This window comes from Malania oleifera, chromosome 6, assembly GCF_029873635.1.
Source record: "Malania oleifera isolate guangnan ecotype guangnan chromosome 6, ASM2987363v1, whole genome shotgun sequence".
Taxonomy (NCBI): domain Eukaryota; kingdom Viridiplantae; phylum Streptophyta; class Magnoliopsida; order Santalales; family Ximeniaceae; genus Malania; species Malania oleifera.
In genome coordinates this window covers 26,354,221-26,370,544 of record NC_080422.1, presented here as the reverse complement: position 1 = coordinate 26,370,544, position 16,324 = coordinate 26,354,221, and the positions used below count along the sequence as shown (strand labels likewise).

Here is a 16,324-nt window from a genome sequence, read left to right as displayed (position 1 = left end):
TAAGTGACAACTCAGCAGATCTATTCACAAAAGCATTACCAACTTCAATTTTCAAAAAGCATGTAAGTAATATTGGAATGCGACAACTTATGGATATTTTTTAATTGATTGTATTTTTTAGAGGAACTATGAATACTGTATTCTTTTTCCTTCATTAAGATTTTGTCCCACAAGATTTTCCTTAGCGAAAGTTTTAACGAGACATATTCATAATGTATAGTCATCCAAGGGAAAGTGTTGTAAAACGTGTATATTATACATGTGAATGACTATTTTGAAAATATGTTATAACTTTTGATATACCCACATAATGGTTCATTATGAAATTGACCTTTGGGATGTCAATATAATCTTTGCCTATATAAGGATATGTTTTACAACCAAAATTGAGAAAAAAAAAAAAAAAAAAGATGATTAGCAACATCTAGTTTCTAAAGAATTAGATTGTTGAATTTTTATAACTCTAAATTTCTTTACTTTAATTTTTCTATAATTCTCTTCTTATTTCATTTACAACACTTAAGCAATTTGGTGCGCCACTATATTGCCAAATTTAGGGGTGGACATGATTTCATTATTAAGCAAACTGTATTTCTTGAACTACTAACCAAAATGAAATTTTAGTTCATTAAAATCAAAATCCAACAGACTTTTAAGCCAAAATTGTACGGTTAAACGAACTGAATTGTTAGATCCAAATTAAAATTTTGAAGCCACTACCAAATAATATTTTTCTTCTACTATACTCGACACATAAATTTTAAAATTCACATATTAAAATTTAAGCATCAATAAAAAGTCTTATAAATTTATACATTTTAGATTAGTATCCAATATAAGAATAAAAACATTCACATATGAATTGAAAATGAATAAAATTTATGTTTCAAGTTCTATTCTAAATAACTAACATAACAATAACAAATTTAAGTTGTAAATTATTGAAAAAATACTTTTAATTTAAATTATTAAATAATATATACTACATAATATGTTTTTATTTATTTATGATGTATTAGTTTGATTCACTTAATTGAAAAAAAAATAAAAATTTTAAATTAAAAATGGTTGATCGATTTTTTAATTCGATTCGATTCGATTTGACGATTTGATTTGATTTTCCAATTTTTCTTACTCATCTATACCCACAAATATGAGATACATGCATTTTAAGAACAAAAAAATGATTGTAAAATTTTAAAATTTTAACTAGGAAGAACATTTTTTTTATGAGTATTTTTTTTTATAAACCAAAAGCTTTGAACAATCTTTTTCTTTTTTACAAAAAATAAGTAAATAAATAAAAAAAAACGCAGTAGAGATGATGTCTTGAATTTCATTTTCCAAATCGTATCCTTGGATGAAGTCCCCCAAGCAGGAGGGCCAAGTTCCAGTTAACATCTTGCTTTTATTTCCTAATTTTGCCCTCGCATCGTTGCACGATTTGCTCTTCACAAACCTGGAATTGGAATTCGAAATCTTCCTTAAGGTGAGCTGTCGATGATTCAATTCGTAATTCTGTGTCTGGTTTTCGAGAAAACATCAAAAGTAAGGGAAAGAAATAGAAATTGAACCTATGAATTCGGAAAGAATACAGCTGTTCGGATTAGTTCCGGGATCTTCATGGGTCATAAACTTCTCCAACACTTTTTTACTGGACATTTATAAAACTGATCGGTAAGGCTCCGTTTGTGTGCTGAGAAAATGTAGGGGAAAAGAAATCGGATTTTAAATGTTAGATTTTCCACTGTTTGGGGAAGTAGGATGGAAAGTTATTTTCGTGCAGTTGAGTTTTTCTCTGTTTATAATTTTTGAATAATTTTACCACCAGCATTCGTTGGCACTATTTAACTCTTGATAATTGTATTTATTGTCATATTATTTATTTGGCATCAATGTTTGTTAGTTTATACTTATTTCTCCTTATTGTGAATTAAATTTTTGTTTTTGTTTTTGTTTTTGTTTTTTTCCCAGCTCTTGGCGATTGCAGTTGGTTCTGTTTGTGATCATTTTGTGGGTTAATCGTGTTTAGGAAGCTTAACCAACATGGGTGATTTTTTTTTTTATGAAATTACCTGTGAAGTATTGACTCATAAATTCGTAATCTCTATGCTGATTAAGTTTGTTACTGTTGATCAAATAGGAAGACCCATTTGTGATCACTGTCATATCTGAAAATCAGGACCTTCTCTATTAAATATATTATTCAGGCGTAACCAGTGAGGCATGGCTGTTATGTAACTTATGCTTGCATTTGTTTTTGAGTAGAGATGCAATTGAAAGCATATGTCATGAGAAAAGAATCCACTGAACTCAAGTGTTACCTGATTTCTCTACTTTATGTTTCAGAGGAGTTGCTTTTCTGTAGAAACAGGGAAGGGACCCTATGAAGCTAAGAGTTCGGATTTTTTTGTTGTGGGTTGGAGCACTTTCCAATTAATGTTGCTGGGTTCCTTGCATAATCTAGATGGATGAAGTTTCTCTCAACAGTGAGCCAGTTTATGATGATGAAGCTGATGAATATGAGATTGAAGGAGACTGTGGAGTTGCTGAATATGCTGGTCCCACTGGTTTAGTTCAAGGAGAGAATCCCATACCTCCTGCTGTCGGAATGGAGTTTGAGAGCTACGAAGATGTCTACTACTTCTACAATTGCTATGCCAAGGAACAGGGATTTGGGGTTAGAGTGAGTAATACGTGGTACAGAAAGAGTAAAGAAAGATATAGAGGAAAACTTAGCTGCAGTAGTGCTGGTTTTAAAAAGAAAAGTGAAGCAAACCGTCCAAGACCAGAAACAAGAACTGGTTGTCCGGCAATGATAAAGTTCAGGTTGATGGACTCCAAAAGGTGGAGAGTTATTGAAGTTGAACTTGAGCACAATCACTTGATTAGTCCAGCCAGTGGAAAATTTTATAAATCGCATAAGAGCATGGTTGCTGGAACCAAAAGAACGTTACAGTCGGATGTTGCTGAGGATGTACAAAAAATTAGGTTATTCCGAACAGTTATAATTGATGGCGAGGGTAATGTAGACACTGATGTTGACGAAGGAGAGTTTGAGATTAATGCGGATCATGCCAATCAATTAAAGCTTAAAGAAGGAGATGCACATGCTCTTCATAAGTACTTCTGTCACATGCAGTTGATGAATCCAAATTTCTTTTACTTGATGGATCTAAATGAGAAAGGATGCTTGAGGAATGTGTTTTGGGCTGATGCTAGATCTAGAGTTGCATATAGTTATTTTGGTGATGTAGTTGCAATTGACACCACATGCTTGACAAACAAACATGAAGTTCCACTAGTGGCACTTGTTGGAGTGAATCACCATGGACAGTCTGTGCTATTGGGTTCTGGTTTACTTGCAGGTGAGAGTTTTGAGTCGTTTATATGGTTGCTTAGGGCATGGCTTACATGTATGTTAGGACGTCCTCCACCAGTTATCATTACCGACCAGAGTGAGACCTTGCAAACAGCTATTTCTGATGTCTTCCCCAGAGCTTCTCATTGTCTTTCTGTATCACATATCATGCAGAAAGTTCATGAGAAACTAGGAGGGTTGAATGAATTTGAAGCTGTCAGAGTGGCATTGAATAGAGCAGTCTATTACTCTTTGAAGGTAGACGAGTTTGAAGCAACTTGGGAGGACATGATCCAGCATTATGGACTTCAGGATCATAACTGGCTTCAAACACTGTATGAAGATCGGAAACGGTGGGTTCCAGTTTATTTCAAGGAGATCTTTTTGGCAGGAATGTTTCCTATTGGACAAAGTGGGCATATGGCTTCATTTGTTGATGGATATTTGCACAAACATACTTCTCTGAAAGAATTTTTTGATAATTATGACCAAGCTGTACAGATGAATCATAAAGAAGAAGCTTTAGCAGATACCAAGTCAAGAAATTCAAGTTTTATGCTTAAATCAAGATGTTATTTTGAGTTTCAGCTCTCAAAATTGTACACGAATGACATCTTTAAGAGGTTCCAAAATGAGGTGGAGGGACTGTACTCCTGTTTTAGTGCAAGACAAGTAAATGTCGATGGACCAATCATAACATACATTGTGAGAGAACATGTTGAAGTTGAGGAAAATAGGAGTGACACAAGAGACTACGAAGTCGTGTACAATTCATCTGAAGCGGAGATTCTCTGTATTTGTGGTTTATTTAATTTTAAAGGATATTTGTGCAGGCATGCATTGAATGTTCTAAACCAAAATGGCATGGAGGAGATACCACCTCAATACATCCTTCAACGATGGAGAAAGGATGTCAAACGCACTTACGTCCTTGATCATGGCTGCTCTGGAATTGATGTAAATAACCCAGTTCACAGGTATGACCATTTGCACAAATGTATTGTGCAGGTTGTGGAGGAAGGGAGGAAATCACAAGATCGTTTCAAGCTTGCATTGCAGGCATTGGATGAGATATTGGGCAAGGTTCGTCTTGTGGAGCACCAGCCTGTGTAATTTACAGCATTAAGAACTGCCATTTTGTAACACGAGTTGATATTTTCCTTTATGTCTATTGTTTCTTTCTCCATCTCCCTACTCTGTGTTCCAATTCCACTGCACTATGGCCTGCCCGGGTGCACCTGTATGTAGACTAATCTTATTGTGATCTGTAAGTATAAATCCTAACAATGATTTTTATCAACCGGTTGACTGTTTATTTTAAATGCTGCCTGAGTGAAAAAAATTTGCTGTTTTTTTCCCGTGGAATGAAACATACTGCCAGAAGAAAACATATGTAAGCAAATTGCACTATATAATTCTCTAAAATTCAAAATGAATGTTTATTTAGATTAGTCTTGATAGAGCTCATGGTCTTGTGACGTTGGACTATCAGAATTAGCTCCTTCTAAACATGCTAATCTAAACTAAAGAACATCTGCCTTTGAAATATTGGAAGGTGGCACTTGCACTTGCCAAGATAATGTGCCATGCCACCATGCCCCAGCTATTTGGAAAAAAATAGCAGGATAAGAAAATAGGGAGAGGGGGCAGACAATCTAAGCTATAAACGCTCTGGGAGGGCTCCTGATTCACTGCCAAAAGCTGGAATGTTTGATCATATACAAACCGTTCAATTCCATATTACACACTTCAAACTTGGCTAGAACTTGTTGCGTTCAATTCTACAAGGGTTTGATGCTCTTCTGAGGGGTTTACAGAAGCTAGTGAATCACCACTTGACTCTTTGCTGTCTCCAACTTTTTCAACTCACAATTCTTGGAAACTTATTCCTTCTCTGTATGGAACCCAAGCTGGTTTCCATTTGACACAGATTGAGAGATGCCGCAGAGCATCCTTGTGAGGAAATTCTATAGTTGGATGAGAGGCTGCATATGCATTAGATGCCTTGGAATCACCATATGACAATTCACCTTCCTCAAAAGCATTGCTAAAGGAAAAATACACTTAGAAAACCTTCAATCTGCATTGTTCAAATAAATGCAAAGCATAATATATAGACGCTGCCAAAGGGGATTGAGAGAATATGTTCACTGCTTAATGAGCCAGCATCATTTTCCAAAGAATCCAAATATCTATATCTGAGGTTCCTATTATCCAAAACTTTCTACCCCTACTTTCCCTTTCTCACAACATGAACTTTAGGTCTCATTTGAAACTTGGCATATATTAATATAAGGAAAGTGAGAAAGAAGCAAGTTATATAGCAAATCAATGAATAAATATTGAATTTTAGACACGATTAGCATTTGTTTGTTTGTGTTTTTTAAGTTTGTTATATTAGAACAAATTTTTATTTTTGATAATATTTGATATTAGAAAAAAATATAATGAAAAATAGATTTCTTTCTTTTCCTTTTATTTCCTTTTGTCTAGCAAAAACCTTGATCCAAGCAGAGCCTAATGCTGCCCATCCACGGAAATCCTGCTGGACCTCAAAAGCCTCCTTTTGAGTGCAAATAAACAGCACACAACATCCAGCCATTCAGTACCACAAGAGGGGTGTGGAGCTAAAATTCAAATACTGCAAAAAATAGTTATAAATAATGAGAGGGATGTGTCCTGTTAGAAGCTTGAGAGCTTCAATGGTTTTTGAGATCAAAGCATCATGCTCCATATCAATACCTTTGTAAACAGTACATTGATGTGTGATGTTTCCCAAGTCGATGATAGATGCACCCTAGATTGTTCAATATGCTTGCAGTCCCTGGATCCATCGACCATTTGCGTCATCAAGAGCTTGATGGTTTTACTAGGATTATGACAAGCATTTGCAAGCTGCGATGTCAAAATGAGAGCTGCAGAAGAATCACTGCCAGTTGCAATGTTCATAGTTTCTCTCACTTCTTGCTTTGCAGCCCTCAGATTTCTAGCAAGAGTCAGAAGTTGAACTTTGTGGAGATGCAATTTGATAACCATATATATCAAGTCATCAACCACCAGCACAGCAGGACCAGCATGGTAAGACCGGGATCTTGAACGGTTGTGTTGACTTTTTGAGTCTGATTTCATTTTGATAATGACAAACCACTTATATCTTATGTGTGCATTTAATATTTGAGCAGATTTATAATTCAGCACACACATAAGGTAAAGGGGAAATGGAAGCCATGAATGACTTAAAGCTCATATCTCCTACGTATTCCATGATAGATTGAAGAGCAAAGGAATGAAGACATATGTTATATGTTATTTAAATTGTAATGCATTTAGATTACTTTGTATTGCATGTGTAACGACCCAAAAATTACACCATTTTTTTTTTTATAATTTACTCTGATACCCCTATAATACTAGCTATAACATCTCAAGGCCCAGATGGGCACTAAGGTATCCCTGTACATAAATTGACACACCTATGCAGCAGAAAACATAAAGTTATATATTCATATTTACAATACCAGAATTTAGTATTTCCAAACCATACATACATATTTACACGTCATCCCAGTATCATCTACTCAAAAATACAATCACGTGAATATACTTACCCTTTAAATAGGACAGTACAAAAGATCTCTCTATTTGCAAGCCTGATCTGTTCGCCTAATTGGATTACTTGAAAAATGTTAAACCACTGGGATGAGACAACACTCAATAAGAGGAAACATGCTATTACTAGTATGTGGCGACTGAGTTTCATAAATATTATATTGACAATATTTGAAACTGTAAAAGCTGGTAAATCAATATACAGTATAATTTGCATTTATCATAATTTAAAGTATAACTGTAGTATCTGAGTTTCTACATTTTCATACTTCTAGTATCATACTAGATCTACTGATATTCTATAAATCTATATACATATATACATAACTGAGATGTTTACCTTGGAAAACTATACGTCATGATTTAGCCCCTTATGACAGGGTTGTACGGCCTGTAGGCGGGACTTAATACTGATTGGCTTACCAAGTAAGTCAACTGTACTCTACCAATCCTCAGTTCGGCCAAATTGCAACCTCTCCTACGCCCGGAACTGGTAACTACCTCGTCAAACCGGCCACCTCAACCCAGTTTTCTGGGGAGTCTGCAATCTCTCTAGGCATAGTTGACGGAAACCATCCACACACTATCTAAGAGGTGTGGTTGCACTCTGATCTATACTAGCTACGGTATCGTGCTCTGCTAATTGAACATAACTTGATTCATCAGGGTCTGATACTGTATATACTATTTTTATAGATATCCTACTGTTTTCATTATGATTTCAAAATAAACATAACACTTATAAATATGATATGAAAATACAATAATATCTTACTAAAATTACTGTAATATTTGACTGAATAATCTGTAATGTCTGAGTGTTATGGTTTTGGAAAGTATGACATTCTGTAAATACTGTAAAATACTTGTCTGTATAATATTTGTAAAATATCTGTTTGGTAAATATCTGTCTGTAAAATATATCTGTCTATATATACATTGTAAATCAAGATATTCTAAGAAACTATATAAATTCTGTACTAAACAAATATCTACTCAAGTTACACAATTAATAAAACTCATGTTCTGAAATCTAAAAATTTGTATAATTTATGCCTTGTATCTTAATAAAAAAATACTATAATTTATTGATAATATTTCTAAATTTACTAGCATAGCATATTTCTCTTACCTAATTGGCTGGGAGGCTCGCCTTCAACTTTATCCTCACGCTCATGGCATACTATTCCCAAAATCCTGAAATAATACATATATACATATTTCCAATAAATCAACTATAATTTTCTAAATTATAATTTACCTAGACTCCTAGAAATATTCACTGGGGTTCCCAACCTATGTCTGCAGGGTCCCAAAAACACCATAGTCTTGAAAATATAATATCCTAATTTATGTCACAAAACTCCAGTATATTCTCTTATTACTCAAAATCTAAATAAAACTAAAAATACTCAAATAATCTACTTACCCTAATTTTGGTATGATGCCTAAGTTGGCCAAACCAACAATTTGTTCTGGCATATTTGTAGAGAATCTCCCTAGGATCAACGTGGCGGCTTATGATCATCGAAACGGGGAGAAACGGGGCGAGAAATGTAGAGAGAAGGAGAGAGAACCGAGTTAGAGAGAGAAAGAAAAGAGAGAAATGAATTTCTCTCGTTGAAACCCGATTTTTTGCTATTTATAGACCTTTTGCCACGTGGCCTCGTCGATGAGCCACGTCACCTTGTCGATGAGTTCAAGAAGGAAGTTCGTCGACAAGCACTTAACCCTCGTTGATGAGTTTCAGGCCCCGAAAACAGCCTTTCGGTAAACTCTCGTTGACGAGACACACGTCCACGTCGACGATCCCAAGAAGACTATTCTTCAATGAGGCCCTGCTGCATCCCACTTTAAAATTCTTTTTCCCTCTCTTTTCTTTATTATTTAATTCCCATAATTATCCGAGTTACTACATTCTCCCATCCTTATAAAATTTCATCCTTGAAATTATTATCTATTTTGAACATCATCCTTTGAGGAAAATAGACTACTTATTTTATTACTTACGCTCACTTATGGCGGAGGAATACCGTGGTTACATTCAGGGTTCTGAGAGATTACAAATATACTCATAAAAGAAAATTCTCCCAAAACCAAAACACTACCTACCTTATAATCTAAAATGCAACTACACATTCATCATTCTCTACTAATTAAAATAAAATTGCAGTTATTTGAACAATACTGACTATTACTATATGCCATTAAATAAGTGTGGGTATTTTTATCTGATTTCCTCTTCAAACTCTCACGAAACTTCTTCTATGACATGATTTCTCCATAGGACTTTTGCTAACTGAATTTTCTTAGTATGCAATTCTTGTTCCTTTCTGTCTAAGATCTGCTCTGGTGCTTCCTCATATGCCAATGAATCTCTAAGCTCTACCCATGTATAGCTGATCACGTGGGAAGAGTCTGAGACGTATTTCTTCAACATGGAAACATCAAATACATTGTGAATCCTGAATAGGGCTGGTGGTAGAGCTAGCCTATAAGCAACTGACCTCACTCTTAAGTGTTTCAAATGAGCTAATATACCTAGGGCTCAGCTTACTCTTCTTTCCAAATTTCATAACTCCTCTCAGCGGAGCTACCCTAAAAAAATACTCGATCTCCCACGTCAAACTCTAACTCCTGGCGGCGAGTATCTGCATAGCTTTTCTGCCAACTCTAAATTGCACTAATTCTGTCTTTAATTAGTTAGACTTTATCGTATGCCTGCTGCACCAATTCTGGTCCCAAAACTTGCCTTTCACCCACTTCATCCTGGTACAGTGGAGAACAACACCTCTTACCATATAATGCCTCGTATGGTGCCATGCCGATACTAACCTGATAGCTATTATTATATGTGAACTCAACCAGCAGCAGATACTAGGTCCAGCTACCCCCAAAATTCAGCACACAAGCTTGCAGCATATCCTCAAGTATCCGAATCGTTCTCTCGGTCTGCCTATCAGTCTGAGGATGAAATGTTATGCTGAATGCTAACTGTGACCCCATAACCTCCTAAAAACTCTTCCAAAACCGTGACGTAAATCTGGGTCACAATTAGACACTATGGATACCGGCACTCCATGGGAGTGAACTATCTCTTGAATGTATAACTATGCTAGCCTATCCATAGTATAGTTGATTTTAATAGGGATAAAGTGAGTGGTCTTCGTCAATCGATCTATGACCACCCAAATAGCATTTTGTCCCTGTCGCATTGATGGTAGCCTTGTCACAAAATCCATGTAAATGTGATCCCATTTTCACTCAGGAATGTAGAGTGCAACTTCCCTACTGGTCTCTAGTGCTCAGCCTTTATCTAATGCACGTCAAGAACTACTTTACGAATTCAGCAATCTCCTTCTTTATACCGCTCCACCAAAAGGATTCCCGTAGATCTCGATACATTTTAGTACTACTTGGATGCATAATATATAGAGATCTGTGTGCCTCCTCTAAGATAATCCCCCTGATCTCAGCATTTGCAAGAACACATAATATGGTACGAAACCGCAGGGTTCCGTCATCTCATATGTTGAACTTCTCCTCTTGCTCGTCTTGCACTTTCTCTATCAACTTTGCTAACTCTGGATCAGTTCTCTGGGCAGATTAATCCTTTCTTGCAATGTAGGTTGTAACACCAAGTTGGCAATAAATGCTTGGTGATCACCCTCTATCAGTTCCACGCCTAACCTCTCCAAATCCATCTAAATAGGGCGTTGAACCTCCACTGCTCCTGCTGTTTTCCTGCTCAATGCATCAGCCACTACGTTTGCTTTCCTTGTATAGTAGCTGATAGTACAATCATAGTCCTTGATGAGCTCCTACCATCTTCTATGCCGCATATTCAAATCTTTCTAGGTAAAGAAATACTTTAAGCTTTTATGATCAGTGAAAATCTAGCATTTCCCACCATAAAGATAGTGCGTCTAGATCTTTAGTGCATACACCATTGCGACTAACTCTAGGTCGTGCATAGGGTAATTCTTTTCATATTCTTTAAGCCGTCTAGATGCATAGGCAATGACTCTTCCATGCTGCATTAACACACATCCAAGACCCTTCAAAGATGCATCACTGTATATCACAAATCCATCCTCCCTTGATGGAATAGCTAGTACCGGTGCTTAAACCAACCACCGCTTTAACTCTTAGAAGCTATGTTCACAATCATCGGTCCAATCAAACTTCACAATTTTCCTCGTGAGTCGTGTTAGTGGATCCAATAATCTGGAGAAACCATCTACGAAGTGTCGGTAGTAACCAGCCAAATCCAGAAAACTCTTAACCTCCTAGACATTTCCTGGTCTGACCCCACTCACCATTGCCTCTATCTTACTCGGGTCAACCGATATACCATCCTCGAAGATCATATGCCCGAGGAAAGTAACCTGCCTTAAGCAGAATTCACATTCCTTAAATTTTGTGTACAACTTTCTTTCTCTCAATATCTGCAACACCAACCTCAGATGATGCTCGTGCTCCTCAAAACTTCTCGAGTAGACCAGAATATCATCAATAAAAACCACAACAAACTGGTCCATGTAATGATGGAATACTCAATTCATTAAATCCATAAATACTGATGGTGCATTAGTAAACCCAAACGGCATCACCAAAAATTTGTAATGCCTATATCTGGTTTGGAATGCTATTTTCGAAATATCCTCCGCTCTAACTTTTACCTGATGATAACCCGACCACTAGTCAATTTTAGAGTAAACTTGGGTCCCCTGGTGCTGGTAAAATAAGTTGTCCATCCTGAGGAGAGGATATCTATTCTTGATTGTCAATTTGTTTATCTCCCTATAATCTATGCACATCCTCATGGTCCCATTTTTCTTTTACACGAACAGGACAGGGGCCCCCCACGACGACACACTGGGCCTGATAAATCCTTTGTCCAACAACTCCTGCAATTGATCTTTCAATTCCTTCAATTCGGCTAGAGTCATACGGTATGGTGCTTTAGATACCCGTGCTGACCCTGGTAGTAGATCCACGGTAAATTCAATCTCTTGGTCTGGTGGTAAGTCAGGAAATTCTTCTGGAAAAACATCTAGAAATTCTCTAACTACTGAAATATCAGCCCGTTTTAGTTCTTCTTTTGGAAATTCCTTTATGTAGTACCCCTGGAAACCACCATGTAGCAGTCTCCTCACTTGAATAGCTGACACTAGCTGTGGCGAGGCACGCACACGCGAACCCACAAATCTGTATCCTTGCTCACCTGGGGGGTCTGAAAATCACTTCTTTTTTATGTCAATCTATGCTGGCGTGATTAGCTCCCAGCCAATCCATACCCAGTATTACATCAAACCCATGCATATCTAGTACCACGAGATTAGCTAGTAGTACTTTCTCCTGAATGCTTACTAGAAAGTTTTGAAGTACTTTCCTACACCTCACAAATGATCTCATCGACGTGACTACAAATAACTCAACATCTAATAACTGTGCCTCTACCTCAGTTACTTTAACATACCCCACCAATACAAAGGAATGAGTGTCACATGTATCAAATAAAACAATAACTTTATATGGTAAAATAGTAAGTATACCTGTAACAACATCTCCAGCAGCCTCGGCGTCTCCCGGTGTTAAAGCATAAGCCCTCGCCGGTGCTGTGTTTCTCTGCTAGCCTCCACGGGGTGCCTAGTAACCACCTCAAAATGGTCTGGGAGCTGGTGCATAATTTGATGGTCCTTGATATGATCGAGCCATATGACTAGGTATCCCACATCGGTAACAAACATTCTCACCCAACGGGCACTCGCCGGAAGTCTCCGACCACACATGGAGCAGGTGGGTTAAGTCTACCCACCCAAATACCCACTGTGTCCTGTCATCTGCCTCTGACCCTCACTAGCTTTGCCTCCTCTCCATGGACCTTAACTAGGCCCGGTTTGAAAACTCAGAGGCATGGGCCTCTTCCTTTGGCTCGGTACTCCCACATCTGCTTGCTCACTCTCCTTTGCTACCATGGCCCTATCTACTAACTCTAAGAAGTCCTGTATCTTAAGAACTACCACATGTTTATAAACGTCCCGCCTCAAATTCCTCTCAAACATCCTAGCCTTCTTAGCTTCATTTGGGACAATATAAGGGCAGAAGCGCGACAACTCGATGAATTTCACTGCGTATTGTTGGACTATCATCGATCCCTGGGACAAGCTCAGAAATTCCTGCACTTTAGCCTCTCTGATCGAGGCAGGATAATATCTATTAAAGAATATGTCCCTGAATCGGGTCCAGTTCATCAGCACTGGAATTGATCTATGCTCCTCTAGTAATCTAGTGGTTGTCCACCATCTCTCGGCCTCCCCTATGAACTTAAACGTGGCATAGAGGACCCCCTGCTCATTGATGTAGTGGAGCACCATCAAAATCTTCTCTATCTCCTGCATCCAGTTCTCCGCAACTGCAGGATCAGCAGCTCCTGAAAATGCTAGTGGGTTCATCTTCATAAAATTTTCTATCGTACACCCCTGAGCTATAGATGGAGCTCTCTGCTCCCTAGAGCTCTGAGCAATCTCAGCCATGACCTGCTAAGCCACATTGCTTAACACAGCATCTGAATCCTCGCCTCCTGCACCAGAATGCCCTGCTTTGTCGTCACTACTAGCGTGAGCGCTACTACCTCCTGAGTCCATCCTGTAATATTACCAAATTATTCTGAGAATCTGAACCTTATAATGCTATACTAACTAAGATACCCATTACTTCCTATCACTAATTTAAGGTCTAGCCCTACCATATGGAAATAGAAATCGACGATAGTTTACTATGGTTTTCCTGAAATCGTCGCCTTAGGAAAAACACTGAAACCACCCCAAAAACTCTACCTCCAAACCGCAAAACAGTTTGTGAATGTTTGTGAAATACTTGAACTGTTTGTGAAAAATACAAGGATGTGAAATAGCGACTGTGAGCCAAGTTGTATATAATGGTTGGGGGCCGGGTTTTATTTGACGACCGAGGGCCAGGGTTTTGTTTAGCAGTTGTGTGCCGAGTGGTATATGAGAGCCGGAGGCTGGCATTTTGTTTAGCGTTTGTGAGCCGAGTTATATATGATGGCCGGGGGCTGAGTTTTATTTGACGGTTGGGGGCCGACTTTTATAATATGACAGGTTTTATTCAAAATGAGTTTGAACTACAGTTTTTATTACTTAAATTGCATGATATGCTTTAGAAACCTTGAGGGCCAGTTGTATTATGAGCACGGTACTGTCGCTAGGGAATTATTATTTGGCTATATGCGCCCACACCAGATAGAGAGGTGTAGGGTGGTCTCAGCCGATTAGCCTACGTAGAGGTAAAGGTGGTTCCTTCCTTGGGATCCGTACTAGGAAGTGGTAAGGCAATCGAACCTACAACTGGGTTGTGGATGCCTGCGATGTATATTAGCAGATGGATACTTTGACTTAGTCTGGGTTGATCCCCCAAGGCAAAATCCAGCCTTCGAGTCGCACAACTCGTACCATGGGGGAAGTAAATAGTGTTTAGTCCCAGGGAGTGTCTTTTTATGCTTATATGCTAATTTATGTAATTGGTATCTTTGAATATTGAACTGATTTATACGGTGGAAATGAAAATGGTATTTTCAACTGTGCAGAGTGAGCATATTGTATAAATTCTATATTTGGTTAAATGGAGAATGAAACGTTTTCTGTGTATACTAAAATTCATGTTAGCCACACACTGATATTAACTTAATCCGCCTTACTGAGAAGTGTCAAACCCCAATATACAAATTATTTTTTTAGGACCATCTCGAGGTCGAGTATATCGAACCCTGGGTGGGGTGAGTGTCTATAAGAACTCTACTGCGTTTAAGTTATGTAGGAATTTTTTTGGATATGTAATATGGTCATACAAACGGAGTTAGTTCTTTCTTTTGGTTGGAATGTAATATGGATATCAGGAGAATTTTATGTATAACAATTTAAAACTCTAGTAATCGATTTTGGAGAATGTTTTGTTTATTCCGCTGCATTTATATAATGAATATGGTATCAGGTACACAAACGCCACTAAAGTAGCACCCCAGGCCCACGTGGCGGGTCGGGGCGTTACAGGTGGTATCAGAGCCTAGGTTTGCTAGTTCTGTAGACTTTGATAGTTGATAATTACCAAAGTATAGGTTTAGATAGGATAAAAGTGGATAGGTTAGGCGAGTCTTGGTCTGGAAGCTTAGAGATGGAGACCCTTCGACGGTCTTATGTGTTTTTCTTGAAATGAAGATTTTAGGAAAACCATGGTAAATCCATCGATGGTTTCGTTTTTGAGTTGAGAGACTTGAACTTGGAAATTTAAGTGAGAATGTTAGGTCGGATGAATATATGCGTAGTGTAAGTATTATGGTTAGAGGTTGGTACCTTGACGATTTTGTGGCAGAATTGTGTAAATGATCCTTTTCGCTGCAAACTCAATTGTTATATTATTTCTTCGATCCAAACTTGCATCGACCATGATAAATGTGGAATTTCTAAGTCATCTTCTATCCTATCTTCAAGATGGATCCCAGGGGAAAGGACATCGTAGCTGGAGGGGATAATCACATGGATTCTTCCAGTGAAGATGATGTCGATGCCTAGATAGTGCTGCGAAGTATAACACGACAGGCTAGGAAAGAGAACCGGAGGGATTCTAGGAAGAAAGATCAGCCACCGATTGGTCGAGACTGCACTTTTTAGTAGTTTACCCGGGCGAATCCACCGGCATTTGCAGGAGGAGCAAATCTGGTCATAGTTGAAGACTAGGTTTAGGAGATTGACAAACTACTAGGTGTGTTGGAGTGCACAGAGGAGCAAAAGGCATTGTATGCCACCTTTAAACTAGTGGGAGAAGTGAAGAGGTGGTGGAGATTGGCAAAGCTAGTGGAGGAATAGCATCCATGACCTATGGCTATTACCTGGAGCCATTTTGGAGAGGTTTTCTTTGACAAATACTTCCCTACTGCCACTCGAAAGGCTAAGGCAGAGGAGTTCCTGAATCTGAATCAGGGACACTTGACTGTACAACAGTATGCGGCCAAGTTTATGGAGTTATCTCGCTTCACTCATACATAATCCCAGATGAGTCGAAGAAGGCCCGAAAGTTTGAGAAGGGTTTAAGGCCGGAGATACACTTATAGGTGGTGGCATTATTGACGCGGGGTTTTTTTGAGTTGGTGGATAAGGCCATGGCAGTTGAGGCCAGTATCCAAGAGGGTGAGAGAGCAGTAGCAGTAAACCAGAAGAAAAGGCCCTTGCCTCAGGGGTTTCAAAACAGCACCCGCTAGAGTCCATGGAGGTGGCCTAATAATTTCATGGGCCAGCGACAGGAAATGAGATCTCGAGCCCCTCAGGGGAATTC

The 16,324-nt window shown here is 38.2% G+C and overlaps 1 protein-coding gene across 5 annotated transcripts; it reads left to right on the top strand.

The window, feature by feature from the left end:
- The first annotated feature begins 1,285 nt into the window (after positions 1-1,285).
- LOC131157954 (protein FAR1-RELATED SEQUENCE 6-like) lies at positions 1,286-4,661 on the top strand. Of its 5 annotated transcripts, none has more exons than XM_058112436.1 (2): positions 1,286-1,677; positions 1,975-4,661. In XM_058112436.1, exon 2 carries the CDS (start codon positions 2,468-2,470, stop codon positions 4,472-4,474), a length of 2,007 nt encoding a protein of 668 aa, XP_057968419.1. In that variant the 5' UTR covers positions 1,286-1,677; positions 1,975-2,467; the 3' UTR covers positions 4,475-4,661. The 5 variants fall into 5 exon arrangements, with proteins under 5 accessions (XP_057968419.1, XP_057968417.1, XP_057968420.1 ...); XM_058112434.1 differs by having other exon boundaries at positions 1,327-1,489; positions 2,468-4,661; XM_058112437.1 differs by having other exon boundaries at positions 1,327-1,677; positions 2,350-4,661.
- The last annotated feature ends 11,663 nt before the right edge of the window (positions 4,662-16,324 follow it).

Bases quoted from the DNA above. Each gene is read 5' to 3' on its own strand.
- LOC131157954 (XM_058112434.1), top strand. From the start codon at position 1,361: ATGAAGTCCCCCAAGCAGGAGGGCCAAGTTCCAGTTAACATCTTGCTT. The intron at 1,490-2,467 runs GTGAGCTGTCGA...TGCATAATCTAG, and splicing joins AATTCGAAATCTTCCTTAAG to ATGGATGAAGTTTCTCTCAA.